Source organism: Carassius gibelio, chromosome A2 (assembly GCF_023724105.1).
Source record: "Carassius gibelio isolate Cgi1373 ecotype wild population from Czech Republic chromosome A2, carGib1.2-hapl.c, whole genome shotgun sequence".
NCBI classification, from domain to species: Eukaryota; Metazoa; Chordata; class Actinopteri; order Cypriniformes; family Cyprinidae; genus Carassius; species Carassius gibelio.
Genome location: NC_068372.1, coordinates 3,588,915 through 3,616,912, shown reverse-complemented (window position 1 = coordinate 3,616,912; position 27,998 = coordinate 3,588,915). Strand labels below are relative to the sequence as shown.

At 42.0% G+C, this 27,998-nt stretch overlaps 2 protein-coding genes across 6 annotated transcripts in view; both read left to right on the top strand.

Moving 5' to 3' along the window:
- zgc:153913 (carboxypeptidase N subunit 2) lies at nucleotides 1-27,981 on the top strand. 3 transcript variants are annotated; one of them, XR_008185848.1, is made up of 3 exons: nucleotides 37-184; nucleotides 748-2,477; nucleotides 27,700-27,981. XR_008185848.1 is itself a non-coding variant. In XM_052609317.1 (2 exons), the coding sequence occupies exons 1-2, from the start codon at nucleotides 52-54 to the stop codon at nucleotides 2,289-2,291; spliced, it is 1,632 nt and encodes a 543-aa protein (XP_052465277.1). In that variant the 5' UTR covers nucleotides 1-51; the 3' UTR covers nucleotides 2,292-3,203. The 3 variants fall into 3 exon arrangements, 2 of the variants coding, with proteins under 2 accessions (XP_052465277.1, XP_052465270.1); XM_052609317.1 differs by lacking the exon at nucleotides 27,700-27,981 and having other exon boundaries at nucleotides 1-142; nucleotides 751-3,203; XM_052609310.1 differs by lacking the exon at nucleotides 27,700-27,981 and having other exon boundaries at nucleotides 37-142; nucleotides 748-3,203.
- LOC128022022 (tensin-3) overlaps nucleotides 4,545-27,998 on the top strand; it is a 38,308-nt gene continuing 14,854 nt past the window's right edge. Inside the window, exons 1-14 of one of the 3 annotated variants that reach the window (XM_052609232.1) lie at nucleotides 4,655-4,939; nucleotides 8,517-8,607; nucleotides 11,031-11,180; nucleotides 11,282-11,332; nucleotides 11,432-11,554; nucleotides 11,641-11,705; nucleotides 13,496-13,579; nucleotides 14,338-14,450; nucleotides 14,681-14,741; nucleotides 14,843-14,918; nucleotides 15,329-15,455; nucleotides 15,593-15,658; nucleotides 15,748-15,849; nucleotides 26,840-27,553. In XM_052609232.1, coding sequence (XP_052465192.1) covers nucleotides 11,031-11,180; nucleotides 11,282-11,332; nucleotides 11,432-11,554; nucleotides 11,641-11,705; nucleotides 13,496-13,579; nucleotides 14,338-14,450; nucleotides 14,681-14,741; nucleotides 14,843-14,918; nucleotides 15,329-15,455; nucleotides 15,593-15,658; nucleotides 15,748-15,849; nucleotides 26,840-27,553 — 1,732 coding nt within the window. In that variant the 5' untranslated portion in view covers nucleotides 4,655-4,939; nucleotides 8,517-8,607. Of the gene's footprint in view, nucleotides 4,940-8,516; nucleotides 8,608-11,030; nucleotides 11,181-11,281; nucleotides 11,333-11,431; nucleotides 11,555-11,640; nucleotides 11,706-13,495; nucleotides 13,580-14,337; nucleotides 14,451-14,680; nucleotides 14,742-14,842; nucleotides 14,919-15,328; nucleotides 15,456-15,592; nucleotides 15,659-15,747; nucleotides 15,850-26,839; nucleotides 27,554-27,998 lie in introns of all 3 variants that reach the window. The other 2 variants (XM_052609223.1, XM_052609238.1) reach the window with 2 other exon arrangements.

Sequence of the window (27,998 nt, the reverse complement as noted above, 5' to 3'; positions counted from 1 at the left end):
TGAGGCGTCTGATCACCAAACCCTGACTGATGTCACAGAGAGACCTGACCAATGACCGTCAGTTTACTCAGAGTTTCTCTGAAGCCACGGCGTCGAAGTGGAATCTGCTCATGTTTACTCGAGCTGCACAATAGAGCGGAAGGTAACCACTCTTTTACATTTCACATTGCATATTTGCTGGGTGGTAAGTAATTAAGTCAGTCAGGTTTAATTCCTTAGCATTAGTTAGGTATCATGTGCAATGAACAACATTATTTTACAGCTTGTATTACGATAGGTTAAAGTCAATTCACACACATACTGTTGTTAGTTCATTGCATTTATATGTGAATATTGAATTATATGTTAAAAAATTATTAGTTTAGGTAGAAATTAACAACAGTTCAGCTGGTTAAGCGTGTAATCATTGGTGCTAATAATCAAAGTCGTAGGATTGATTTCTGAGAGAACGCACATGCTGTAGGTGTCTTTAGATAGAAGTGTGTGTCTGCCGACATCAGTGTATTACCAAGTGTTAGCGAAATCTTTCATTTGCTTTTAGCATCTAGCAGTGTCTTTCAATCATCAAAACCTAATGTGCATTTGATGACATCAGAGTTGTTTTTCTCTACTCATTGAAATGTTATAATGTACAAACAAGATCTTTGAACTGTTCTTAACATTAAAAGTGCACAAATATTTTTCATCATGAATGTACCCCAAAGAGACGCAGTGAGTAACACTGAACTGTGGCTTTTCTTTTCCCAGAAGACATGAGCAAACAGTGGGCAGTGGTTGTTCTGGTGCTGATTCAGCTTCACTGCTGTGATTGCTGTCCTGATCTGTGCCAGTGCTTCTCAGCTGTGAAGGTCGTCTGCTCAGACGAGTCCATGAAAGCTTTGCCTGTGAACATCTCAGCGCAGGTGAGAGAACTGATCGTAGTGGCGTCGGGCATCACACTTTTGGACGGCAGTTCCTTTAGAGAGAACCTCACACTTACTAAGCTGGTCGTTCTCAACAGCCTTGTGAGAAAGGTCTCTCACGACGCCTTCCACCGTCTGCTTGAGCTGCAGGAGCTGGAAATCAGTGGAAACCAATACTGGTTTACTTCTGAGGTGCAGACCTTCAGCTCGCTGGCCAACCTTACGAGACTGTTACTCAACAATAATAAGATCAGCTCTCTGGATGCTGGCACTTTCGACTCTTTGCACAATCTGGAAACGCTGCAGCTGAGGGGGAACGGCTTGTTTTATTTGCCCGGACTTCTCTTCCATCGTCTCCACAAACTGCAGGAACTGGATTTGTCCTTCAACCACATCAGCTCCGTCTCAGCGGATATTTTCCAGAACAACTCTCTCCTGAGAGCGCTCTCGTTGCAGGCCAACACCATCTCACAGCTTCCAGAAGAGATCTTCAGCCGCCTGGATCACCTGGAGGAACTGAACCTCCGAAGCAATCTCATACACAACCTGAGCGCTGAAACATTCCCATCTGGTTTGCGGAAGCTGATCCTCAAGAAGAACGCACTGGCGCAACTGCCCCACAATATCTTTCACAAACTGCATCACATTACATATCTGGACTTGTCTCAGAATCAGCTGTCCGGAGTCCCTTCGGATCTCTTTCAGAACCTCATCTCACTGAAAAAACTGGATCTGTCTGAGAACCGGATTACAGCATTGCCTGGATCTGTCTTCAGCGGGCTGTTTAGTCTAAAAGCCATCCATCTACAGAAAAACAAACTGAGCTCGCTGGAAGTGAACCTGCTGAAGAATCAGCACGATATAGAGCAGCTGTACCTGTCCATGAACAGCCTGCAGAGCATCCCACACGGCTTCTTTGATGACCTGGACTTCCAGTCCGTGGTCCGGCTTCACGGAAACCCCTGGCGCTGTGACTGTGGCTTACAGTACTTCTTTAACTGGCTGAAGTACAACGAAAGGAACGTGGAGGATCTGACCAGGGTTCACTGTGAAGCTCCTGAGGTTATTCGAGGACAACGCCTGGTGTCTGTGGACAAAGAGCAGCTCGTCTGCGGGAAAAACTCCAGCTCTGAGCTTCAAGTGTCCTCTGCTCCACACGTCACGGAGATCCCGGTTGATGATGATGATGATGATGATGGTGCGATTCGTTGCTCGCTCACATATGTCAAAGGCACAGCATCCATCCAATGCAAAGTCACTAAATGCACCAGCTTGAAGTTTCAGGCTCTTTATGAATTTGCGGATGGAAATAAACAGGAGAGTTTCATGAAAGAGTGCTCGGTGCCGGTGAAATGCTCCAATGGGACGACTGATGATCTTCTGATTTAGTTTGCTTCTCAATTTTTCTTCACATCATACACTCTGAGATAAAAATAAGTAGAAAACTAAAATGGACAATTTTGAATCTTAGCTACTGTTGCATATCTTAAAGTAGTAATATGTACCCAAAAATGTAAAATTGCTGAAAACACCCTCATGTCATCTGAGATCAGGATGAGTTTGTGTCTTCATCAGGTTTGGAGAAATGCAGCACTGCATCAGTGTCTCATCAATGGATGCTCAGCAGTGAATGGGTGCCGTCAGAATGAGAGTCTGATAAAAACATCACAATAATCCACAGCACTCCAGTCCATCAGTGAACATCTGGAGAAGACAAAAGATGAAACACATCCAGCATTAAGATGATTTTAACTCAAACACATAGAGTCTATAATCCATAATAACACTTCCTCCAGTGAAACAGTGTTCTGGTCTGAATCAGGAGAGAAATCTGCACAGATCAAGCAGCGTTTAAACAGATCTAAACTAATCTGTGAGAGACAACAGCAGATGCACTTTTTCCAGATGTTCACTGATGGACTGGAGTGGGATGAGCTGAGGATAAGTATATGCATGTTCAATGTTGTCCTTTAACAGTTTTGCCCTGACGTACTGTCCCAGAATGCTTTGATGTAGAGCTGATTGTGTTCAGCTGTCGTAAGTTAAAGACTAAGCCATGCATAAGCCGGACTCATCACAGCGGAGAAGCATGCCAGAGGAATCAGTGAGAGATAAGAGAGGTGGATGAACTTGTTTTTGGTGGGTCAAAGTACAGTCATGAGACTGAACCACAACACAGTGTTTAAACAAGCTGAGTGATTCATATGAAATATCCAGTAGATGTTCAGAAGGTGACACAGCACATCCCTTGCATTCATACTACTGTTTCATAAACCAATAAATAATAATGTGCCACTGGAAGTGCTTTTGTGCTGCTATTGTGAGTTTATACCATTGTGGATCTATGAAGTGTGATTTAAATCTTGTCTCAGCTTGCACAAAGCATGCGTTAATCTCAGGCCAGCTACATCTGCTCGCTGCAGTACCGTCAGATCACTGTAGGTGGCGCAGAAGAAGGACCGGGCATTCACAACCAGCCTTCATCAGGAGTAATTACACATTCACAGAGCAGGAACAGGACATTCTAGCAGAAGACGTACATGAAGCATCCATCGCAGCTCAGCAGATCACACACACACACACACACACACACACACACACACACACACACACTCGTCAGTGATGTTCTCCACTCGTGTGCTGCTCTCTGCTGTCAGGAACCACAGTCAGTCATTAACCAGCTATCAGAGATCACCACACACAAAGCCATGTTATGTAATGCAGCATTCCTGCACCTTCAGAAGACCAATGAACGGCCGTCTTCAAGAGTCTGGCCAGAGGTCATGTGACTAACAGGGTTCGGTTACACAGACGACATGAATAAGATGTGAACACTAGTGAATCAGAGACAGATTGTGCTGCTCAGATGCAAACCTGCCAACAGCTGACCTCCTCATGACAGACATCTACACTGACAAGAGTTAGTCTCTCACTGAGTGTTTTTGTCTTGTTTTCTAGTACAAACATCCAATTCTTAAAAAAACTGAAACAAAGAAGATACATTTACTAATAAAAACAAGTAAAAATATCTGTTAATGTGGTCAGAAAAGTTAACTAAATCTATAGGGGAAACAAGTTTTGTTTGTTTTTCTTGTTTTAAACTAAACATCTGTTAATTTTCATATTGTTTTAGAAAATAAGGTGTAATATTTTAAGTAATTTTGCATCTCAAGTAAATTTGTCTTGGTAAGAATGTTTAGATATTAAGAATGAACAACAAGATCTGAATCTGAGCATAGTGACATGGAAAACCTTTATTAGGACTATTAGTATTTTTATTTTATTTTTAAATAAAATATTCACATTTTTCATATTTTTATATATTTAATATTTGATAGGTTTTGTTTGCTTTTAATTAAAATCAGTAAATATGTAATATATACATAATTATGTTAGCACATTATGTTTCTTTTTAGCTGAACTAAACTTCTAACATTTTATTTAAAATATATATATATTTTAATATCTATATTTAATATTTTATTAGCACTTTTAGTTTTCTTGTATTTTTTTCTGACTTTTAATGTGTTTCTGAAGTGATGACAGTGTTTATGACAATGTTCCTAACTGAATGTGTTCTGATCTCAGCGTAATGATGGTTTAGTGCGTGTGTGTTTGTCTTGAACATCCCATTCAGTTCATCAGCTCCGTCGGGGTGTGTGTGTGTGTGTGTGTGTGTGTGTGTGAAGGCATGTGCTGCTATTGTTGCTGTCCCTTCCCCCATCCTGTGTGTGTGTGTGTGTGTGTGTGTGTGTGTGTGTGTGTGGGAACAGCCAGAGAATGGAGGAGGAGGGGGAGAGCAGAGCAGGGGGAGGATCCAGCGTTGTCCTTCTTTTCACTAACTCAGAAGTTGGGTTTAGAAGAGTCTGAAATGAGTAATGAGAAAGCAATGAGCTGTGAGCAGCAGTGATCCTGGACTAAAGTCTGAATCCTCGACACAGACGGCTTCTTTCCTGGAGTCTGCAGCAGATTTACAGATAAACTATGACGAGCTGAAGTGAGTTTCCCTCTCGTCTGCTAACTCTTCACCAGACAAGGTAAGCTCCGCTCTCGCTCTGTTCTCCATGAATCAGTCTCACTGCAGTCAGGGCTTTTATTGATTTGATGACAGCTGTATTTAGTGGCTGTGATCTGTGTGTGTGTGTGTGTGTGTGTGTGTGTGTGTTTGCACTGATTGAATCAGACAGCACTGTGTGTGAAAGAGCTGCGTATTGCTTTTCATTCTGTAGAAGCAGTTTTCACTTTTCTGCCGCAGGCGGCTCATAGCTTTCTCTTTTTTTAAAGCTTGATGAGCTTCTCAGTTACATCTCTTTGAGTATCAAAGGGTTTTCCCCTAAAAATCCCAAGACACAGTGTTTGTAGTGTCATCCAGAAAGAGTTGAGAGTTAGAGAAAGATTGCAGTGACTTGTGGTTGCAGGTTTGAGATCTTTGGAAACGCTGTTGGGGGCCAGGTTCTTCCTCTGAGGAACATCTGACACATCAGCAAGCGTCTCTCGCTGAATCCCAGGGAATAATCGAGCCCTTGCTGATGTGTGGCTGAAGAGAGAGTCGTCTGCTGTCCTCAGGGTTGGGCATTTAATGACAAGTGCTGCGTGGAGATTTACTCCAGGAATGTTTGGTGTGTCTCCACCCATCACACACACACACACACACACACACACACACTCCTGCCTGTCCTCTTTCATCTTCACTATCATCAGAGACACTTTCATTGACGATCTATTGATTATCTCTGCTATCAGACGGCTATTTCTCATTTGATCGAGTCTTTGTGTCACACTAATAAATCACAGTCACCCACCGCTTTAACGAGGAACATATGTAATCCATTACAGCGGGAAAGAGAAAGAAAGAGAGGGAAGGCTTCACACAAAAGACAGACAGATGAAGTGTAGCGGATGTGTGAGTGAGTTCGAGGGGTTAAAGAGCTCTTGACCACGTGAATCAGAAGCAGTCATTAAAAACAGCTCCAGAAACCAACAGGAACCTGGGGATGGTTTCCGCTCGTGGTCTGGACCTCAGCGCTGCTATTCCTGACCGGATCCTGATGCTGGATATACAACACGAACGCCAGATCGTTTCCACAGTCCACTTTAGACATTCTACTGACCACAAATAGCTTAGCAACTGCATGTCAGCTCTCAGCAGAGTGTTAGACTGTACGGTTAGGAGAAGAGACTTAGAGTTAGGAGAACATCTCGAGCTGTCCAGACAGAGCCTGATGTCTTCAGTCATTACTGTGAGAAGTATCTCACAAACACTGAGAGATGAGCTGGACATGTTTAGTGTGGAAACAGTACTACACTACTGCTGAAAGATTTGTGGTCAGTGAGATAAAAACAAAATCAAAATTAATACTTTCATTCATCAAGGATGCATTAAATTGATTTGTATTGACAGTAAAGGCGTTTATAATGTCAAAAAAGATTTATTTTTCAAATAAATGCTGTTCTTTTGAATTTTCTGTTCTGTTGTGAATCCTAAAAAAATAAAATGTTTCCACAAAAATATCGGACTGTGTTCAACATTGATAATAATCAGAGATGTTTCTTGAGCAGTAAATCATCATATTATTCTGATTTCTGAAGATCATGTGACACTGAAGACTGGAGGAATGATACACTTTAACACAGATTCACACAGAAAACAGTGATTTAAACTCTAATAATATTTCACTGCTGTTACTGTATTTTGATCAGGCAGAAGAGACTCTTTCAGAAACATTGAAAACACAGCCCAAGCCCCGACTGTGAAGCGGTTGTGACTGAAAGTGTGTGTGTGGCATTGTTTCGCTGTCGTGTGTGTGTTCAGGTGGGTCTCTGGAGATCTGGCCATCTGCTTCTCTTCTCTCGTGTGACAGTGAGTGTTGTGTTTCTCATGAATGTACATCTCGTCTCATACGCTTCACACTGTCCTCTTTTCTTCCTCCTTTAAGCTAATAGTCATCTCACTGCTCCGTATGAGAGGGTTTGTGTGGTGTTCGGACACGTGCTCGCTGGAGTCCAGGGGCTTGCTCTGAACATGTTGTGTGTGTTTGTTCCTGCTCGTGTGTGTTTGGTGTAGCTGAAGGCTACAGAAACCTGATCCAGCTGCTGGTGGAGCTTGTCTTTACAGGCCCGGACCTCAGCACACTTCTGATGCCTGCGGGAGCTCAGTCTCTTCCTGAGGACGACACACCTTGATCCCAGGCATGTGTGGCCCACAGCGGGCCTGCAGAGACACGTCTGGAGAAACCACTCCTGTTGACCTGACACAACACATTCAGTGAAGAAGAATGAATGCAGCTCGTAGGAAGAACATTGTCCTTCAGCAGCAGTCATGGCCTCCATGAGCACATTCAGCTGCTGATGTCTCAATCAGGTCCTCCTCAGTGGCTCGTGTGTAGTGTGTTCCATGAAGCTATCAGACAGACGCATGATCCTGGGCTTTCAGATCAGATCAGATCAGGTTTTCAGGTGTGCTTCAGTAACTCCGGCTCTTTCTCACAGACCCTTGAGCTCCAGATCAGCGCTGAAGACTTCTGTCAGTCTCATCGGGAGGTTTTGTTTTAGTGTGACGTCTAGTGATCGTATGACAGATTGGTATAGTTTGTGATGTGAGAGATACTCTGAATCTGGACTTTCTGTTTCCACAGAAAAACACCAGATAAAGTGTGTGCGGAGCGCACAAACACATGCTGCCATTGGCCCACTGATGTTTTAAATGTTCTGACATACAGTACATTGATGAGTCATTGCTATTCCTTAAATTATCTAATGTAAATTAATATAAATCATTGTCAGTCTTAGTTCTCATTTAATAATATGTTGCAAAAGCAAAGTGCTCCTTTTGTTTTAGCTGATGGTCTTGTGTTGTTACATTTTGATGACCTTTTGACCCCAACATCAGCCACACTCACACACACATTAACACACACACAAAGTTTTGGGGTAAATCTAGACAGACACCTCAGATGATCATCACCTCAGACCATCTCTTCAGATGAACTGTGAAGTTATTCAGCATTTCCATGTTTTCTCCTCTCACACCAGTGTCTAGATGCTCCACAGTGATTGTGAAAGTGATTGGAGGCATGTATTATACTCACATATCCTTTCACAGAGCCGTCCTGATGGCCGTGTGGTCAGTGTTGTGTTAAGCAGAAGAATCTGAGATGGTCAACAGATAAAGCTCAGCGGATGAAGCGCTCCAGATCCACAGGAAGTGCAGAGAGCTCGCTGATAATAATAATAACAGAGAGAACAGATGGACCGAACAAGACTATAACTCACACATGTTTAAGAGAAGGACAGTTTATAAAGGGTTTTATTTGTTAATAGCAGCTGATCTGAATGATATCATTATAAAGGGTTTAAAGATTCACCAAATGAATCAGTTCTTTTGAATCGGTGCGTTTCTATCTAAAGGTGTGAAGTTGTTCGTTCTGATTCATTCAGACGGTTCACTGTGGTTTCCTTATAGTGAACAAATGAGAAACTTTATAAACAATATGTTTTTTACCCAACAGTCCTTATAGAAAACACAATGATACGTCTCCTAACTTCTGTCAGTGATGGAGCACAGCTTGTGAATGACTCTGTCCTGCAGCTGAACGCTGTTTTTTGCTCTTGTAGATCCATTGTGCTGCATGAACACAGGAATAATTGTGAATATGTTACAGTACCATACTGCAGTGTGATACAACCACAGAAGGCTACTTTTCAGGTGATTATTATAAACTTAAAGTACATTTTAAAAAGAGTAGCCTGCTTATTACGGAAATAATAGACTTTAGAAGAATACCCTTACAGCACACGTACATCACAGAGATGACTGTTAGACTTCTGCCTTTACCTCCACAAGACGTCTATAAGACGTTTCCCATCAGATGTCAAATAGATGTTTAGAAGATGTCTTTCAGATGTTATTTAGAATTTATCTGTTATTTTGATTTAAAATCCAAACGTTACTGAAAATGCTTCTTCAGCTTCGTGATTTCCTTTTTTACACAGTACAGTAACACAATATATTCACTCTAAACGCAATAAATATAAGCAACGTATTATTTAATGCATACACTTCTACAAACCCGATTCCAAAAAAGTTGGGACACTGTAAAAATTTTAAGTAAAAAAGGAATGGAATAATTTACAAATCTCATAAAATTATATTTTATTCACAATAGAATATAGATAAACTATCAAATGTAGAAAATGAGACATTTTGAAATGTCATGACATATATTGGCTCATTTTGGATTTCATGAGAGCTACACATTCCAAAAAAAATTTGGGACAGGAAGCAATGAGAGGCCGGAAAAGTTAAATGTACATATAAGGAACAGCTGGAGGACCAATTTGCAATTTATTAGGTCAATTGTGAACATGATTGGGTATAAAAAGATCCTCTCAGAGTGACAGTGTCTCTCAGAAGTCAAGATGGGCAGAGGATCACCAATTCCCCCAATGCTGCGGCGAACAATAGTGGAGCAATATCAGAAAAGAGTTTCTCAGAGAAAAACTGCAAAGAGTTTGAGGTTATCATCATCTACAGTGCATAATATCATCCAAAGATTCAGAGAATCTGGACTGCATCATATACAGGAATGATACTGTAATGGAAATCACAACATGGGCTCAAAAAAAAACACTGTCGGTGAACACAATCCACCGTGCCATTCACCGTTGCCAGCTAAAACTCTATAGGTCAAGAAAGAAGCCATATCTAAACATGATCCAGAAGCGCAGGTGTTTTCTCTGGGACAAGACTCATTTAAAATGGACTGTAGCAAAGTGGAAAACTGTTCTGTGGTCAGACGAATCAACATTTGAAGTTCTTTTTGTAAAACTGTGATGCCATGTCATCTGGACTAAAGAGGACAAGGACAACCCAAGTTGTTATCGTTGCTCAGTTCAGAAGCATCTCTGATGGTATGGGGTTGCATGAGTGTGTGTGGCATGGGCAGCTTACACATCTGGAAAGATGAGCTCCATCAATGCTGAAAGATATATCCAAGTTCTAGAACAACATATGATCCCATCCAGACGTCGTCTCTTTCAGGGAAGACCTTGCATTTTCCAACATGACAATGCCAGACCACACACTGCATCAATTACAACATCATGGCTGTGTAGAAGAAGGATCTGGGTCTGAAATGACCAGCCTGCAGTCCAGATCTTTCACCCATAGGAAACATTTGGTGCATCATAAAGAGGAAGATGTGACACAGAAGACCTAAGACAGTTGAGCAACTAGAAGCCTGTCTTAGACAAGAATGGGACAACATTCCTATTCCTAAACTTGAGACGCTTGTCTCCTCAGTCCCCAGACGGTTGCAGACTGTTATAAAAAGAAGAGGTTATGACACACAGTGGGAAACATGGCCTTGTCCCAACTTATTTGAGATGTGCTGATGCCATGAAATTTAAAATCAATGATTTGTTCCTTAAAATGATACATTTTCTCAGTTTAAACATTTGATATGTCATCTGTGTTGTATTCTGAATAAAATATTGAAATTTGAAAGTTAGTGTCCTAATTTTTCTGGAATCAGGATTGTAGACTTATATAGCTAAATATAGCAAGTGACAAAACATTTAAACATAGCCTAGTCTCCATTTATTACATTATCACAAACATTATCAGTTCAATCTCACCACTGACAGAAACGGTCGGCTTCTTTTGCGTCTGAATCTTTATCAGAAGCAGAGCTGTAGTCTGGAGAAGAGCCTGTACTCTTCACTCATGCCACGGGTTTTAAGCCCCCCAGCTAAGGATGAACAGTTTTATAAACAGTGACACTTTAAAACTAGTCCTGCATGTTTAGTTCTGAAAAGAAATATTCCAGAAATATTTGCACACTGTGCCTTAACTTCTGCTGCTTGACTTCACAGAGTATGGATCATTATGAGATTAATATTAGGCTCAAAAGAGGAGCAGAGATCTCTGTTAGAAACAAAAGAGCTCTGCTCCTGTGTGTGACTGAAGTGGGACACAGGAGCGTAGCCATCATTTCAGAAGTGAGGACAGAAATATATGACCTTTCTTTGGTCTAATCTGTCTACTGTCAGATACTTGTTCTCTTGAGCTTTGGTGTGCTGCTCTTCTGAAGTTCAGGGGTGATTAGAGAGTGAATCTGCTGTGTGCAGATGGAGGAGGGATATGAACTGGACCTCACCTATGTGACGGAGCGCATCATCGCCGTGTCCTTCCCTCAAGACTGCTTCGAGGAGACGTACCTGCGCAACCTGAGAGACGTCACACGCATGCTCAAGTCCAAACACACAGACAACTATCTGGTGAGGATCACACAGGAGACACGCTCTCGGATGTGTTTCTGTTATCACATCATGGGTTTAAAAAGCTGATGCTTTTACACTCATCATCATTTGATTTCCAGGTGATCAACCTATCAGAGAGAAAGCAGGAGCTCACAAAGACGAACCCTAAGGTGTTGTGGAGGATCTGCTTTATCAGTGCAGCTACAGAACAAGTCTGGAATATGCTGTCGGTGTTTGTTTGAACTGTGTTGATGTGTTGGTGTCCTCAGACTCTGGACTCGGGATGGCCGGACTTCCACGCTCCTCCTCTGGATAAGATCTGCACCATCTGTAAGGCCATAGAGAACTGGCTGAACGCTGACCCGCTGCACGTGGTGGTCATTCACTGCAGGGTGAGACGTGACCTGAGCATGTGTGTGTGTGTGTGTGTGTGTGTGTGTGTGTGTCAGTAATGCATGATCTCTCTCTGATTCACCAGGGCGGGAAGGGCAGGATCGGAGTGGTCATCTCCTCCTTTGTTCATTTCACAGACGTCTCTGCCAGGTATCTACATGCTCAGATCAGTCATTACCAGCCGTCCACACTCCGTCCCCAGAGGATTCGATCGTTTAGAGATGTGTGATTCATCTGTATCTGTGGGATCTTCTCTCTTCTCTAACATCATGCTGATTTTCAGTTCTCCTGTCAGAGGATCCTCAGGTGTAGAGAATCACACCTTAAAGAGCTCTTTTAACTTATCATTGTTATCTGGTGTAAAATAATATATTTAGTTTGATTCTGTAATATTTAATGATATTTATGATTTAAATTATGCTTTTTTAGTACTAGGGCCCATTTCTCTATACTTTGGTGAATTTTTCTAAAGTCTTCACACATTTCTCCTTAGCATCTCTCAGTTTGACACAGCAGTTCAGTTCACATTCAAAATGTACTTAAACTACCAAAACACTTCAAATAAACACTGCTTAAAGGGGGGGGGGGGTGAAATGCTCGTTTTCACTCAATATCCTGTTAATCTTGAGTACCTATAGAGTAGTACTGCATCCTTCATAACTCCAAAAAGTCTTTAGTTTTATTATATTCATAAGAGAAAGATAGTCTGTACCGATTTTTCCCGGAAAAACACGAGCGGCTGGAGGCGTGACGTGTGGGCGGAGCTAAAGAATCACGAGCGCCAGTAGGCTTTTGCGTTGAGAGCGTTTGGAAGCTGTGACATTACCGTGAGGACAAAACAAACCATGGCTAACAGTCAGATTCAGCCGTTTATTTATGATCCAGAATCAGATCCCGAGGCTGAAACTGAACGAGAGCAGCAGCAGCAACGACTCGCTCTGAGCGGGGCTCGAACCCGGGTCTCTGGCATGGGAGGGGACGCACTAACAAGGAGGCAGAGATATTTGAAGCAGTTTTACTCACCGCCTGCGGTTCCAACACACGATCGTGACTCTTTTTCGTTGGGATTGCATTATCCTTAAGAAATAAGCGATGTGCAAATCCGGCGTCAAACTGGGCCTTGTTTGTAAAACAAGCATCTTCGAAATGCAGGGAACAAACACAAACACTTACACAACTCCGTTGATCCTCTGTAAAAATAAACTCCATCCACTGGTCCCTTAATGCTGTTTCTCTTTTGGTAATCTGTGCAGGGTTGTCTTGCCCTGGCAACCAAAAACACACTTCTTTTGTGACATTTGGCGACGCTCTCGCTCTGATCAGTGAAGTCTGTTGTGCTCTCAGTGCTCTGCTATACGGGAGCGCGCTCTTCCAGCAGAAGTGCCTCAGGACACATATAAGGAAATTCCGCTCCATCTAACGTCACACAGAGCCATACTCGAAAAAAACTTTCTGAAACTTGTGACAAACCGGAAGGAGTATTTTTGGAACAGAAATACTCCTTCAAACGTACAACTTAATTTTTGAAACTTTGTCCATGTTTAGCATGGGAATCCAACTCTTTAACAGTGTAAAAAACTCAGTATGCATGAAATAGCATTTCACCCCCCCTTTAACTTTAATAAAGGATATCAACCAACATTTACACTTTGGCAGCACTGGACAGTTTTCTCTGTAAAAATATCTTTACATCCCTAGAATGACACTCAGTAGTCTTCAGATTCACAGCAGTAAATGTTTCACACTCACGACAGCACAATATTATTCGTTAATTTCCCCTTTTTTATAGAAGGTAATGAAGGTAACTTGTGTCTGTGTTCAGCTGCATATAATTGTTTTGAGAGTGTTTTAGTGTTTCAACCCCAGCAAAAGTGTGTTCAAGTTTGTGTGATATTTCGTGATCTGCTGATGTGAGCGATGTGTTCGTATCTTCCTGACAGTGCGGATCAGGCTTTAGATCGCTTCGCCATGAGGAAGTTTTATGATGACAAGGTTTCTGCGTTGATGACGCCGTCTCAGAAAAGGTGAATCACTTCAAACCACATCTCACACACATCCTGCAGCTCTACACACTCTTCTGATGATGATCTGACCACAGTCTGTCTTCACTGGGTCTTCTTACATCATCACTATTTCTGTGTCTTTACACTTATACTGGCTTAAACTGAGTAAATATACCTAATTTGCTGCAGATCCTGATATTTATATGATTAAATTCTTGTAATGTAAATGAATGAGATCTTTATAACAGTGCAGTAGATACTGACATAAAGTTATATAAATATCAGTCGTGGCTCCAGTAATCTCCAGTAATGTGTGTCAGTGAGATGAGATGAGATGTAAATGATCCGCACATATAAGACAGTGATGGAGAGCTGAAGAAACAAACGCTCCTCAGAAGATGTGAGATGTTCTGGAGGCTTGTGAAGATCATTCCTCCGCTGAGGAACATTAAAAGTAAAGCTCCTCAAAAGATCCTGAGGATCAGATGTGAGACTCTAAAACATGATTGATGGAGAATCCAGTAAAGCTGAGCTGCTTCAGTCCAGGAAGAGTTCATCTGGAGATATTACTGACCTTATTCTGACCTTTAACATTGCAGCTCCAGAATCCAGAAGCTCCAGCTGAAGCAATTACACTAAAAGAGCTTTGACTGCATAAAACACTCTAAACTATCAATCAGAGACAAAAGACATGCAGTAGGACAGTTTCAGGACAAAGTACTTCATAAAAGAGCACACATGATTATTCCATGTCAGATGAAGCTCTGCTGTTTGTTCAGGTACGTGTGGATCCTCAACAGTCTCCTGAGCGGCTCCATCAAGATGAACACATCTCCTCTCTTCCTCCACTTCATCATCATTCATGGCATCCCTCACTTTGACCCTGCAGGAGGTCAGTGATTCTGGACTGTATGTTGAAACATGTGCATCATGTGTTGAGTTACAGATCATTCACAACAGAAGGAAGTGCTGGAAAGACCAATTGAACCTGAGGATTAATCTAATGTGACTGCTGCTAGATCTTTCTTCATTAAAACCCTTAAATCAGCTCAACACTTGAAATCCAGTGCTTCAACAGCCTGGACTGGAGCTGTTTTAAAACTAACCCGCTCTTGTTTGCAGTGTGTCAGCCGTATGTGAAGGTGTATCAGGGGATGCAGGTGGTCTATGTCTCAGGAGTCTAGTGAGTTCACTTTATTTAGTTCGTTTTTCATTTATGCCTATATATACCTTTTTATTAGTTTTAGTTATTTTAGTACTTAAATACAAATGAATGTTTTGCAGTCACGTCGGAGCTGCTCACAGAGACAGGATCTGTATCGCTCTCGAACCAGCACAGCTACTGAAGGGAGATATTATGGTACCAACAAACTGTCAATGAACTCCAAACCAACATTTAGAATAGTGTTTGTCAGTAACACATGAGCAACTGCATCTACAGAAAAAATGAATGCACTTTTTCAACATGCTAGCATACTGAACAATAACCCATTAGAATATAGATTATAAATCCAGAGTATGAACAAACAGACAGATGGATCAAACAGATATGAGTGCTTTGTGTTTATAGATGCTTGATAAAACAGGAGGCTCGTTATTTTATAAACAAGTACAAATATTTAATGAAAAATGAAAGACATTAGCTGGATTTCTATTGATTTGGTGATCAGAGCAGCACATCTGCATCCCGTTCATACATGCTTTCATCTCAGTCAAGAAAACTCTGCTTTTATCACCGTTGCGTATCAGTATTTTGTCTTCTGTCTGCAGGTGAAATGCTTCCATAAAAGCAGCCTATCTGAGCGAGACGATATATTCAGAGTTCAGTTTCACACGGGTGCTGTTCAGGCCTACAGCCTCGTGTTTCAGAAAGACGACATGGAGCACGCTAACAAAGGTCAGCCAAGGGTCATCTGACCACTACAGACACGACGAGTTTACTTGGAATTAAAATGTAGAAAGTGAATGAATTTTCTTTGTACATTTCCTCCAAACAGCATCTGATGTGTTGATATGCTGATGTTTCTATTTCAGATGCCAGATTTCCAGATTATGGGAAAGTGGAACTAGTGTTCTCTGATGGTCCAGAAAGAATTTCAGGTGGGTGTTTCTGAACAGTTGTCAGGTCATGCTGAAGTTTCTCCACGTCAAGTCCTTAGCTGTTATCCATCCTTCTGTTGTTCACTCAGGTTCAGAGCGCTGGCAGAACGGTCCAGATGTAACAGTCGATTACATGAGCACAGATTCACTCTCTAAATGGAACTCCTACCAGAACATCTGCAGCGCAGAAGGTAGGAAGATATATGAATGCTTATTAATGAAAGGAAGGACATGTGCTAGAGATTATATGATGCTGAAGCAGCTCTGTTACACAGACACGCTCAAATCACCTCAAAGATACGCTAAAGTTTGATGTTTGTTTATCAGTTACATATTCTGATGTTGTATTGTATATTGCACTGTTATCAAAATACTAAAGACAAACAAAAGAAAAAATATATATTAATTGTTTTATGGTGTAGTGTGTACACCAGAGTTGTACTTGGGCTATTGTATTGTATGTATCCTATTTTGTATACACACAACTGTAAGTTCTGGCTCAGTATCTAAGACGGCTGATATAACCATCTGACAGGAGTTTACAGTGATTTCTCTGCAGGTTACAGTATTACACCAGTATGTGGTGACAAATGACTGTGAGTGAGTCACTGAATAATTTACTCAACTGATTCATTCAAAAGTAGGGTTGTTTAAATATATATCAAACATACTTGTCCTTTGATCTCTAATATAAAAGCAATATCATATGAGCAATAGTGCATTATAGTAACTTGAGTTTAGCTTACCTGTTGAGAAGAAACTTAAACATTCTGTCGTTAGGGTTGAACATTTTGGCGTTGAAACCCAACAAATAAAATACTTAAACTCAAGTGGATACGTGGATACAAAATTTTCAATTTGGTTTCTGACCGCATCACAGCACAAAGACAGCGTTCATTAAGATATTAAATTATATTTGCTTAAATTCTTATTCTGGCAAAATACCAGGTGCTGGTGTAACTAGCTTTCAGTGCTGCGTTTGACACTGTTGATCATAACATACTACTAGAGAGACTGGAAAACTGGGTCAGGCTTTCTGGGATGGTACTCTAATGGTTCAGGTCATACTTAGAAGGGAGAGGCTATTATGTGAGTCTAGGAGAGCATAAGTCTAAGTGGACGTCCATGACATGCGGAGTCCCACAAGGGTCAATTCTTGCACCGCTCTTGTTTAGCCTGTATATGCTTCCACTAAGTCAAATAATGAGAAAGAACCAAATTGCCTATCACAGCTATGCTGATGATACCCAGATTTACCTAGCCTTATCTCCAAATGACTACAGCCCCATTGACCCCCCCTCTGCCTGCATTGATGAAATTAATAGTTGGATGTGCCAGAACTTTCTTCAGTTAAACAAGGAAAAAACTGAAGTCATTGCATTTGTAAACAAAGATGAAGTGTTCAAGGTGAATGCATACCTTGACTCTGGGGGTCAAACAACTAAAAATCAAGTCAGGAATCTTGGTGTGATTCTGGAGACAGACCTTAGTTTCAGTAGTCATGTCAAAGCAGTAACTAAATCAGCATACTATAATTTAAAAGACATTGCAAGAATTAGATGTTTTGTTTCCAGTCAAGACTTGGAGAAACTAGTACATGCCTTTATCACCAGCAGGGTGGACTATTGTAGTGGGCTCCTCACTGGCCTTCCCAAAAAGACCATTAGACAGCTGCAGCTCATCCAGAACACTGCTGCCAGGATTCTGACTAGAACCAGAAGATCTGAGCATATCTCACACAGGGGTGTACATTTCGTCTAACATTTTGGGGGACAATAAACACGAAATTTCTCAAGAGCAATTTTTCAAGGGGACACAAATAATCATGCTAAAATTACTTGTAAGGATAGGATATGTATAAACAGAGGAAAGCTGTACTACTATTAGTGCAGCAGTAAGACCATGCCAAATTAGACCACGTCAAGCTGTTGTGGTCACGCCGTGACAGCACTCGTGTCCGTTGTTGACATTACTATCCATCACAGTTTTGCCAAGTCTGTGGTTTTCACGTGGAATTTGGCTTCTTTTTCACTCTTGCCGCAGACTGTTTTTCATGTCTACGCTGTGGGTTGAAGTAGCCCCAATAATGTGTATTTTAGTTCCAGAAACTCAGCGAACCCCACTCGAAACGCGGTTAGTTTGGGCTAGTTTTGAGTAGCAATTGGGCATCGTTTATTGTGAAACACTTGGCAACCCTTTCAGTCAAGCAGGTATCATTATTATTACTAACATAGTGGACTCATTGAAAATACATTGCCATCATGTATTAAAGATAAAATAATCACTTTATTCGATGTTTAAGTGAATAAAATTGCCGACAGCCTTACTGGAGTTCCATAACTATTCTCTCTGCATCTCTCTCACAGGACTTGCGTGTGTGTAGGTGACGTAAAATAGCAAAGCAGGCATTTGGACCAAAGCACTGTCAGGAAATGGGGGGGGGGGGGTCAAAACTCAGTCTGTTACAGTGGCTTTGGCCCAAACTCAGCCTGTTACAGTGGCTTTGGCCCAAACTCAGCCTGTTACAGTGGCTTTGGCCCAAACTCAGTCTGTTACAGTGGCTTTGGCCCAAACTCAGTCTGTTACAGTGGCTTTGGCCCAAACTCAGTCTGTTACAGTGGCGTTGGCCCAAACTCAGTCTGTTACAGTGGCTTTGTCCCAAACTCAGTCTGTTACAGTGGCCTTGTCCCAAACTCAGTCTGTTACAGTGGCTTTGGCCCAAACTCAGTCTGTTACAGTGGCTTTGTCCCAAACTCAGTCTGTTACAGTGGCTTTGGCCCAAACTCAGTCTGTTACAGTGGCTTTGTCCCAAACTCAGTCTGTTACAGTGGCTTTGGCCCAAACTCAGTCTGTTACAGTGGCCTTGGCCCAAACTCAGTCTGTTACTTGGCCCAAACTCAGTCTGTTACAGTGACTTTGTCCCAAACTCAGTCTGTTACAGTGGCTTTGTCCCAAACTCAGTCTGTTACAGTGGCTTTGGCCCAAACTCAGTCTGTTACAGTGGCTTTGTCCCAAACTCAGTCTGTTACAGTGGCCTTGGCCCAAACTCAGTCTGTTACTTGGCCCAAACTCAGTCTGTTACAGTGGCTTTGTCCCAGACTCAGTCTGTTACAGTGGCTTTGGCCCAAACTCAGCCTGTTACAGTGGCTTTGCCCCAGACTCAGTCTGTTACAGTGACCTTGGCCCAAACTCAGTCTGTTACAGTGGCTTTGGCCCAAACTCAGTCTGTTACAGTGACTTTGTCCCAAACTCAGTCTGTTACAGTGGCTTTGTCCCAGACTCAGTCTGTTACAGTGGCTTTGGCCCAAACTCAGTCTGTTACAGTGGCCTTGGCCCAAACTCAGTCTGTTACAGTGGCCTTGGCCCAGACTCAGTCTGTTACAGTGACCTTGGCCCAAACTCAGCCTGTTACAGTGGCTTTGGCCCAAACTCAGTCTGTTACAGTGGCTTTGTCCCAGACTCAGTCTGTTACAGTGGCTTTGTCCCAGACTCAGTCTGTTACAGTGGCTTTGTCCCAGACTCAGTCTGTTACAGTGGCTTTGGCCCAAACTCAGTCTGTTACAGTGGCTTTGGCCCAAACTCAGTCTGTTACAGTGACTTTGGCCCAAACTCAGTCTGTTACAGTGGCTTTGTCCCAGACTCAGTCTGTTACAGTGGCTTTGGCCCAAACTCAGTCTGTTACAGTGGCCTTGGCCCAAACTCAGTCTGTTACAGTGGCCTTGGCCCAGACTCAGTCTGTTACAGTGACCTTGGCCCAAACTCAGCCTGTTACAGTGGCTTTGGCCCAAACTCAGTCTGTTACAGTGGCTTTGTCCCAGACTCAGTCTGTTACAGTGGCCTTGGCCCAAACTCAGTCTGTTACAGTGGCTTTGTCCCAGACTCAGTCTGTTACAGTGGCCTTGGCCCAAACTCAGTCTGTTACAGTGGCCTTGGCCCAGACTCAGTCTGTTACAGTGACCTTGGCCCAAACTCAGCCTGTTACAGTGGCCTTGGCCCAAACTCAGTCTGTTACAGTGGCTTTGGCCCAAACTCAGTCTGTTACAGTGACTTTGTCCCAAACTCAGTCTGTTACAGTGGCTTTGTCCCAGACTCAGTCTGTTACAGTGGCTTTGTCCCAGACTCAGTCTGTTACAGTGGCTTTGTCCCAGACTCAGTCTGTTACAGTGGCCTTGGCCCAAACTCAGTCTGTTACAGTGGCTTTGTCCCAGACTCAGTCTGTTACAGTGGCTTTGTCCCAGACTCAGTCTGTTACTTGGCCCAAACTCAGTCTGTTACAGTGGCTTTGTCCCAGACTCAGTCTGTTACAGTGGCTTTGTCCCAAACTCAGTCTGTTACAGTGGCTTTGTCCCAAACTCAGTCTGTTACAGTGGCTTTGTCCCAAACTCAGTCTGTTACAGTGGCTTTGTCCCAAACTCAGTCTGTTACAGTGGCTTTGTCCCAGACTCAGTCTGTTACAGTGGCTTTGTCCCAAACTCAGTCTGTTACAGTGGCTTTGTCCCAAACTCAGTCTGTTACAGTGGCTTTGTCCCAGACTCAGTCTGTTACAGTGGACACTGTGCGATGTCCGAACTGATTGCACTGTATTTTACTTAAAAGAATGTAAATTAATCATGGAGAAAAATAATAACATCAATAAAACAAGCCATTTTAAAACTTTTAAAATGATCAATACATTTAAAAACAGTTAATAAATGATTTTACATAAAAAAAATATATATATAAAAATAAATAAATAAAAAACAGTGGAAATATAGTGCAATGAGTTCGGATATCGCACAGTGTTCATTCAATAAATGCACAGCTAAACAGATGAGTTTTGAGTCTAGATTTAAATGTGACTAGTGTTTTAGCACATCTGATCTCTTCTGGAAGCTGATTCCAGCTGCGGCAGCATAAAAACTAAAGGAGGACTCCCCTTGTTTTGTGTGAACCCTTGGTATTTCTAACTGACTCGATCCTAATGATCTGAGTGCTCTGTTAGGTTTATATTCAGTGAACATATCTGAAATATATTTCTGTCCTAGGTTATTTAGTGACTTATATACGAGTAAAAGTACTTTAAAATCAATCCTAAATGTAACTGGAAGCCAGTGTAAGGACCTGAGGACTGGTGTGATATGATTTTCTGGTTCTAGTCAGAATCCTGGCAGCAGTGTTCTGGATGAGCTGCAGCTGTCTAATGGTCTTTTTGGGAAGGCCAGTGAGGAGCCCATTACAATAGTCCACCCTGCTGGTGATAAAGGCATGTACTAGTTTCTCCAAGTCTTGGCTGGAAACAAAACATCTAATTCTTGCAATGTTTTTTAAATTATAGTATGCTGATTTAGTTACTGCTTTGACATGACTACTGAAACTAAGGTCTGTCTCCAGAATCACACCAAGATTCCTGACTTGATTTTTAGTTGTTTGACCCCCAGAGTCAAGGTATGCATTCACCTTGAACACTTCATCTTTGTTGCCAACTGCAATAACTTCAGTTTTTTCCTAACTGAAGAAAGTACTGGCACATCCAACTATTAATTTCATCAATACACTGGCAGAGGAAGCATAGGTAAACTTCCTTCAGTTTTCTGATATATCCCATAGTGCATGTGCTGTCTAATCTTTTTGTAAAATGTTTGTTTTGCATAGTTGGGCAACTTTCAGTATGTCTTTTTCTGTACTGTGGCTTTGCTGTTTTACACACACACACACACACACACACTAAAACCACCCTGTGAGTCCAGGCATCTTTTTCTGACTGCGGTGAGCCTCATGGCAGGACTTCATATGCACTGCAGAATTCACACCCTTCTCGATCTCACAAACACAGGAATAGTCTGGCCAAAATCACAGGTCCCCCACATCTGTTTTGCATAAAATGTATTCATGGAAACAAGTTCCAGCACCTTTAATGAAGAGGGCTTGATCAAGCACAAACAGACATCTCATTCTGAAGAGCATTCCTGCGGCAGACTTCAGGCCTTGTATTCACATGCAAACGCTGAAGTGACTCAAAGCTCACAGAAATTCAACATCTCTGAACCATCACTGTCTGTAGGCAGTCCACAGCTTACCATGATACCATGAAGGATTAGTTTGATTTTAGCGCTGGTTCCTCAGGCTAGCATCACTATTATTGCTCATAGCTGGTACAAGTGATTTGATCAAACCACTAGATCTAGAGTGAAACTCCTGCATGTTGTTTGTCCCACGTGTGTTGAGACCAGAACCAGAAGCACATCTACACACCAGAAGATCAGGTTCCTGTTTCACAAAAGAAAAGAAGAAAATACCCAGAAACTAGCTAGAACTTCTTAGCAACCACACTGCACTGCCCTGGCAACCAGTCACAACAACTGAACCTCATTTTGAAGCAACCATACAGATGACTTCATAATTTGTGCTGCTATTGGAGTACAGCCAGTTTGAGCACCGTATCAGATGAAGCACTTCTGTTTATTGATCGGGTGCCTGGAGGATCAGCAGTGTTCTTCGTGTGGGTTTGTCAGTGTGGTGTTAGTTTAGCTGATCTAGTTGACTCACACAGTTGTGATGCTGAGGCTTTGGCAGGAAGACGAATGGAATTGTAATTATAATGTTTTGTTCATGCTGGCTAATTCTGGCTGCTTTTGATGACAAATCATAAGACAAACACCATACGCCTCTTTCAAGGCACGTCTAAAAGCACAGCATACTACGCCTGACTGAACATGCTGAGATGATTTGGTTTAGCAATATACTGGTTTTAATATGATTTCGCCTCGATCAGCTGTATCCTCATGGCTTCCATAAGGTTTTTGTTTGTTTGTTTGTTTGTTTGTTTTTTGTTTGTGTGTTTTTTTGGTGATTCCGTCCTCAAACAACCTTTCAGTGAACATTTCTTCAAAATAACTTTTCTTCTTTTTTTTCTTAGTGTGAAGGAGCAGTTTAATCATCTGTAGAAACTTTTTTTCTTCGACTATGAAGTAACTTTTGTGGAATGGAAAGGTTCCATAGGTCCTTTGTGATCAAGACCACAAAGAGTAATGTAGATTTTTTTATGAACAAGCAGAAACCGTGGTTAACACAAATGTTAAAATACACAGTGCATAGCTACACAACTTTATCAGTGTGAAGTTATAATCTTACAGCTGCCATGACCATGATGAGCAAACGAGAAGACCAGAGGAGAATCTAAACAGGTTCTACACCACTGATAAATAACTAGAAGTTAATCCAGTTAATCTCAGACAAGAGTCCCCATCTAAAGAATCGCTACAGCTTTAACAGAAGTGCTTTAATGTAATCAAAAGCCTCACATTCCTGCTTTTAAACCCTCAGTTGCTGGTCTTGCTTCAGCCGTCATGTTTAAGGTTTTCTGTTAATGAAGGTTAGATCTGAACCGGCCGTCCCTGCAGCACATCTGTTTCTGTGTGTTTCTGCTGAGAGAGAGTGATAGTAGGATGTGAGCATCTGTTAATTGAAAGGTTGGATGATGTGTTTAGTTACTTGTATCTTCAGATTGAAGAGCTCTTCTAGCTGTGTTTTACAGACCCTTCATGTGAAGTCCAATTCATGATCTGTTTTCAACTGATCCTTTTCAGTAATTCACTGTACTGTAAAGGATAACTTTCTTCAGTAAAATAACAATTAAGACACTTATCACACTGTAAAAAAAATAATAATACAATATTACAGTTATGGTAAAAAAAAATGTTGTTGCCATAAATTCACTGTAAAAATAAAGTGAGTGTTTCTGTAATTACAGGACAGCAGGATAGCTGTGATATTTTACATCTTAAAGGCCATGTTGCAGGGTTACTTTTTCAAAGAATTTGTGCAATTTGCTTGTTGGTAATAAACATTTAAACTGTTATCCATTGTATTTTATGCTGCTCGTAGACTAGCTCCAGTGCTCATTGCTGCGATGCTAAATGACAGCAACTCACCAGAACACTTCACCAACTCTCCACTCATTCTCCTCAGACCATGCATTTAATTAGCTTTGACGGACATCAGTTCTTAGCATTTCCTCATTTGTCCTCTCTGGTCTGGCAGGTTTGAAATTACACGGCTGCGGGTCATCACACATGTTGGCTCTTGCCACCTCTTCATCATCTCAGTCAGTCTCTAATAGTTCTGATAGACTGAGGCTACCTTTCCTCCACTTCTCTGCAACATGACGTCATCAACGAATTGCGTAAAAAAAACTTTAATAACAAAAACTTATAAAAAACTGGTCTTTAAGACCATTTTTGAGACATTTTAAAAATGATATACATATCTTGAGTGATTTATGTACCCATTAATTGACAGTGGTGGTTAACCTGCAACATGGGCTTTAAAACCATATACACTCACTGGCCACTTTATTAGGGAAACCTGGCTAGTACCAGGTTTGACCCCCTTTTGCCTTCAGAACTGCCTTAATTTTTCATGGATAAGATTCAAAAAGGTGTTGGAAACATTGCTCAGAGATTTTGGTCCATCCTAAAATGTTAACATCACTGCAGATTTGATTTTGATGTGAATCTCCCTTTCCTGCACATCCCAAAGCTGCTCTGTTGGATTGAGATCTGGTGACTGTGGAGGCCGTTTGAGTAAAGTGAACTCAATGTCATGTTCAAGAAACCAATCTGAGATGATTTGAGCTTTGTGACATGTGAAAGGGATGGACATGGTCAGAAACAATACTCAGGTCGGCTGTGGCATTTAAATGATGATCAATTGGTTCTAAAGTGCCCAAAGTGTGCCAATAAAATATCCCCAAACCATTACACCACCAGCAGCCTTCAGCTAGACAATCTGAGCCGGTGGAAATTGTAGCCTCTGTTTTCTGGACCATTCTCTGTAAACCCTAGAGATGGTTGTGTGTGAATCCCAGTAGATCAGCCGTTTTTTAGATACTCAGACCAGCCCATCGAGCACCGACAACCGTTCCACGTTCAAAGTCATTTAAATCCCCTTTCTTCTCCAGTCTGATGCTTTGAACATCAGCCAGTCGTCTTCACCACATCTAGATGCGTAAATGCATTGAGTTGCTGCCATGTGATTGGCTGATTAGCCATTTTTGTTGCCAAGCAACTGAACAGGTGGCCGGTGAGTGTATATCATTAGTGATGTTCATTTAACTGTTTTAAAGCACTGTTATTACAGTGTATAGAGGAACTACGAGAGAAACTAATGTAATAACGTAAGAATTGTCCACTGAAAAACACTCCAACATTAAACTGAATGTAAGAGAGTGTGCTTCCCTCCTAGGTATTATAATCAACCTGCATTCTATGATGCACTTTATATATAATCTAATAATGAAGGCATAGCAATAGTGGTAGAGAAAGCAAATGAGCTCCTGGAGTCTCTGTGTGAACTGTGCGTCTCAGTCTGACTGTATTTTGTATTTTGGCTGCTCCTCATCTTCCCTTTGGAGGAGGGCCGCAGTATCAGATGACTGGTCCTCAGCTCCGCCCCTCTCCTCTCATGCTCCGCCCTCTGTGTTTACATTCCAAACACCATATATGGAAGAAGAGCCCCACCCCTGGGTCTCAGTGAACTAACTCAGCTTCATCAGCTCAGGAGGAAAACCAGCAGAGATGAACATCATTACTGGAGCAGAAACACACACTGATCACTGTGTCTGTCCAGTCAGGAGATATGAGAGGTTTGATGGATAAAGTGTGATGTGGTGAATATCTGTAGACTGGATCAGTTTTCATCATCTTCCTGCTGTTTGCAGCTAGTAGACACTCAACATCAACTTTTCCAGCAGTGCTGGTTCTGGAAATATTTTTTCTATACATTTTTAACATAGGGTTTTTAAAAATCTATATATATGAACTGAACCAAACGGCCACAAGTAGGACAGCATCATGTCTAATGTAGTTGTTCAAAGTTAATTCCACTGTGAAATAAACAGTTATTATAAGAATACATAACAATACAAAATAATAAATGAAATGATTCAATGTGTACTAAATCAGGTGTGTCTTTAAAGGTTTGTAAATTATATTTAAATCAGTCTCCCTATGGAGAAACTGAATGTTTTTACTTCTGAAACTGACTGTAGTGCTCTATAGGAGCTGAGCCTGGATGAACGAGGAGCGTGTGCTGCTCTGTCAATGTGTGTGACCGTGAGAAACTCTGTCTTTTAGACTGTGAACGTCACTGAAATCACTAGACATGGATAACTAGCATCACTAGTCCTGTAAGACAGATGTGCATCACTGGAGAAAGCTCAAAGGTCTTGTCATCGCTGAAGCTGAATAAACACAGACTATCTTATACGATGAAACTGTTAGATGTTGCTGTAAATACTACACTCTTAGCTGACAGTTATTGCAGGGTTATTATAGTTAGCTAAAATTAAGTACAAAAGTAACTAAAATGTAAAAATATAGGCTTATTTTAAAAAGCACAATAACTAATAAACTTTTACAGTTTAATATAACAGCTTGGTATGGTAACCTGAATGTGAAAGATAAAAACAAGCTTTCTAAAATTGTTAATACGGCAGGGAAGGTGATTGACAAGTCACAAAGGCAGCTTGGGGATGTATTTGACAAGGCGGTACTCAGGAAGGCCCGACAGATATCAACAGACACACTACACCCACTAAACTAAACTCAGAGTTTGAATTGCTTCCCTCTGGCCGTAGATTCAGGGTGAGCCGGAACATCTATAAGAGATCTTTTATTCCCCATGCCATACAGGAACTTAATCTAAACTGAAATTGTTTTAAAATTGTGTTTATTGTAGATCGAAACCTATATTATTTTAATCAGCTGCGCTGCTTTCCAGTGGTAGTATTACTTAACTGTGTGTATTTTAATGTAAGTTTAAATGTGGTATCATTGATGTATTTCTGTTCGGAGAAGTCGATGACAAATTTCCACTAAGGTGGACAATAAAGTCTAATGAATGAACTAATAAAATAAAGTAATACAATTACCATAAATTCAACTAAAATTAATGTGACAACAGAAAATATAAAAATTAGGGGCCCTGTAATACACCTGGTGTGTTTGCTAGTTTCAGTCCAGCACCACGTCGTTTAATTAGCAAATGCATTTGCGCTGCGTGGTGTAGCCTGGAAGATTACATGACCAAATGTAGTTACACTTTAACTCAGCACTGGATGTCATGCAGATTGAATGTACTGTTGATCTGGTGGATTGGAGCTGCTTCATCGCAGTGTGTCACGTTGATCTCTCCTCTCTCCAGCGCCTCCTCTCACTCCTCCTGCTCTCCTGCTGGACAGATGCTCGGTGAAGAGGAGCGCCACACTCTCCAGAGCCCAGCAGAGCACCTCCTCCAGCCCTGACCACACGCTGTCGGCCAGCACCGACTCAGGCCTGTCCAGTGCCTCGCTGCGCACTGACTGCTGGCACAAAACCCTGCAGCCCAGCCAGCAGGAGCGCGTGGAGCTCAAGCGGCTGCTCAGCGGCTTCGGCCTGGACGAGACGAGCCGAGGCTGCGCTGCGACGGAGCCGCCTGTGAGCCCTGCTCCGGTCCATCTGAACGGACGCTTGAGGCCAAAAGAGCGCGAGACCGACATCCTGGATGATGAAGTGCTGGCCTCACGGCACGACCTGCACAGCGTGGACAGTCTGGGCACGCTCTCCTCGTCCTGTCACAAGAGCAGCCAGAACTCGCTGCTGTCGGACGGCTTCGGGAGCCCCAGCCGCGCAGACGATCCTCAGATTCACGCAGCTGCCGTGGACGAGTTCGAGCGCAGAGCTGGCTTCACTCAGAGGAGCGCCTCGCTGCCCGTCGGCTCTCCCAGACACGTGTTCCAGCACGCCGGATACTCCACGCAGACCTGGGTCCATCAGCAGCAGCTGGTCGCCGCTCAGCAGTACCTGTACCTGCCAGAGGAGGACGCTACAGAGGAGCGCTTCCACAGACACACGCACGAGCTGCTGCCTAAAGCCACCGGTGAGCAGCATGAACTACTCTGATCTGTCACTGCCACACTGATTGGGTTCTCTCAAATCATATTAAAGCCATAGTTTTAAAAATGTGCTGAAAATGTGCTTATCCTCAGTCCATCCCAGATCAAGATGAGTTTGTGTCTTCATCAGGTTTGTAGAAATGTAGCACTGCATCAGTGTCTCATCAGTGGATGCTCTGCAGTGAATGGGTGCCGTCAGAATGAGAGTCTGATAAAAACATCCCAATAATCCACAGCACTCCAGTCCATCAGTGAACATCTGGAGAAGACAAAACCTGAAACACATCCAGCATTAAGATGATTTTAACTCAAACACATAGAGTCTATAATCCATAATAACACTTCCTCCCGTGAAAAAGTGTTCTGGTCTGAATCAGGAGAGAAATCTGCACAGATCAAGCAGCGTTTAAACAGATCTAAACTAATCTG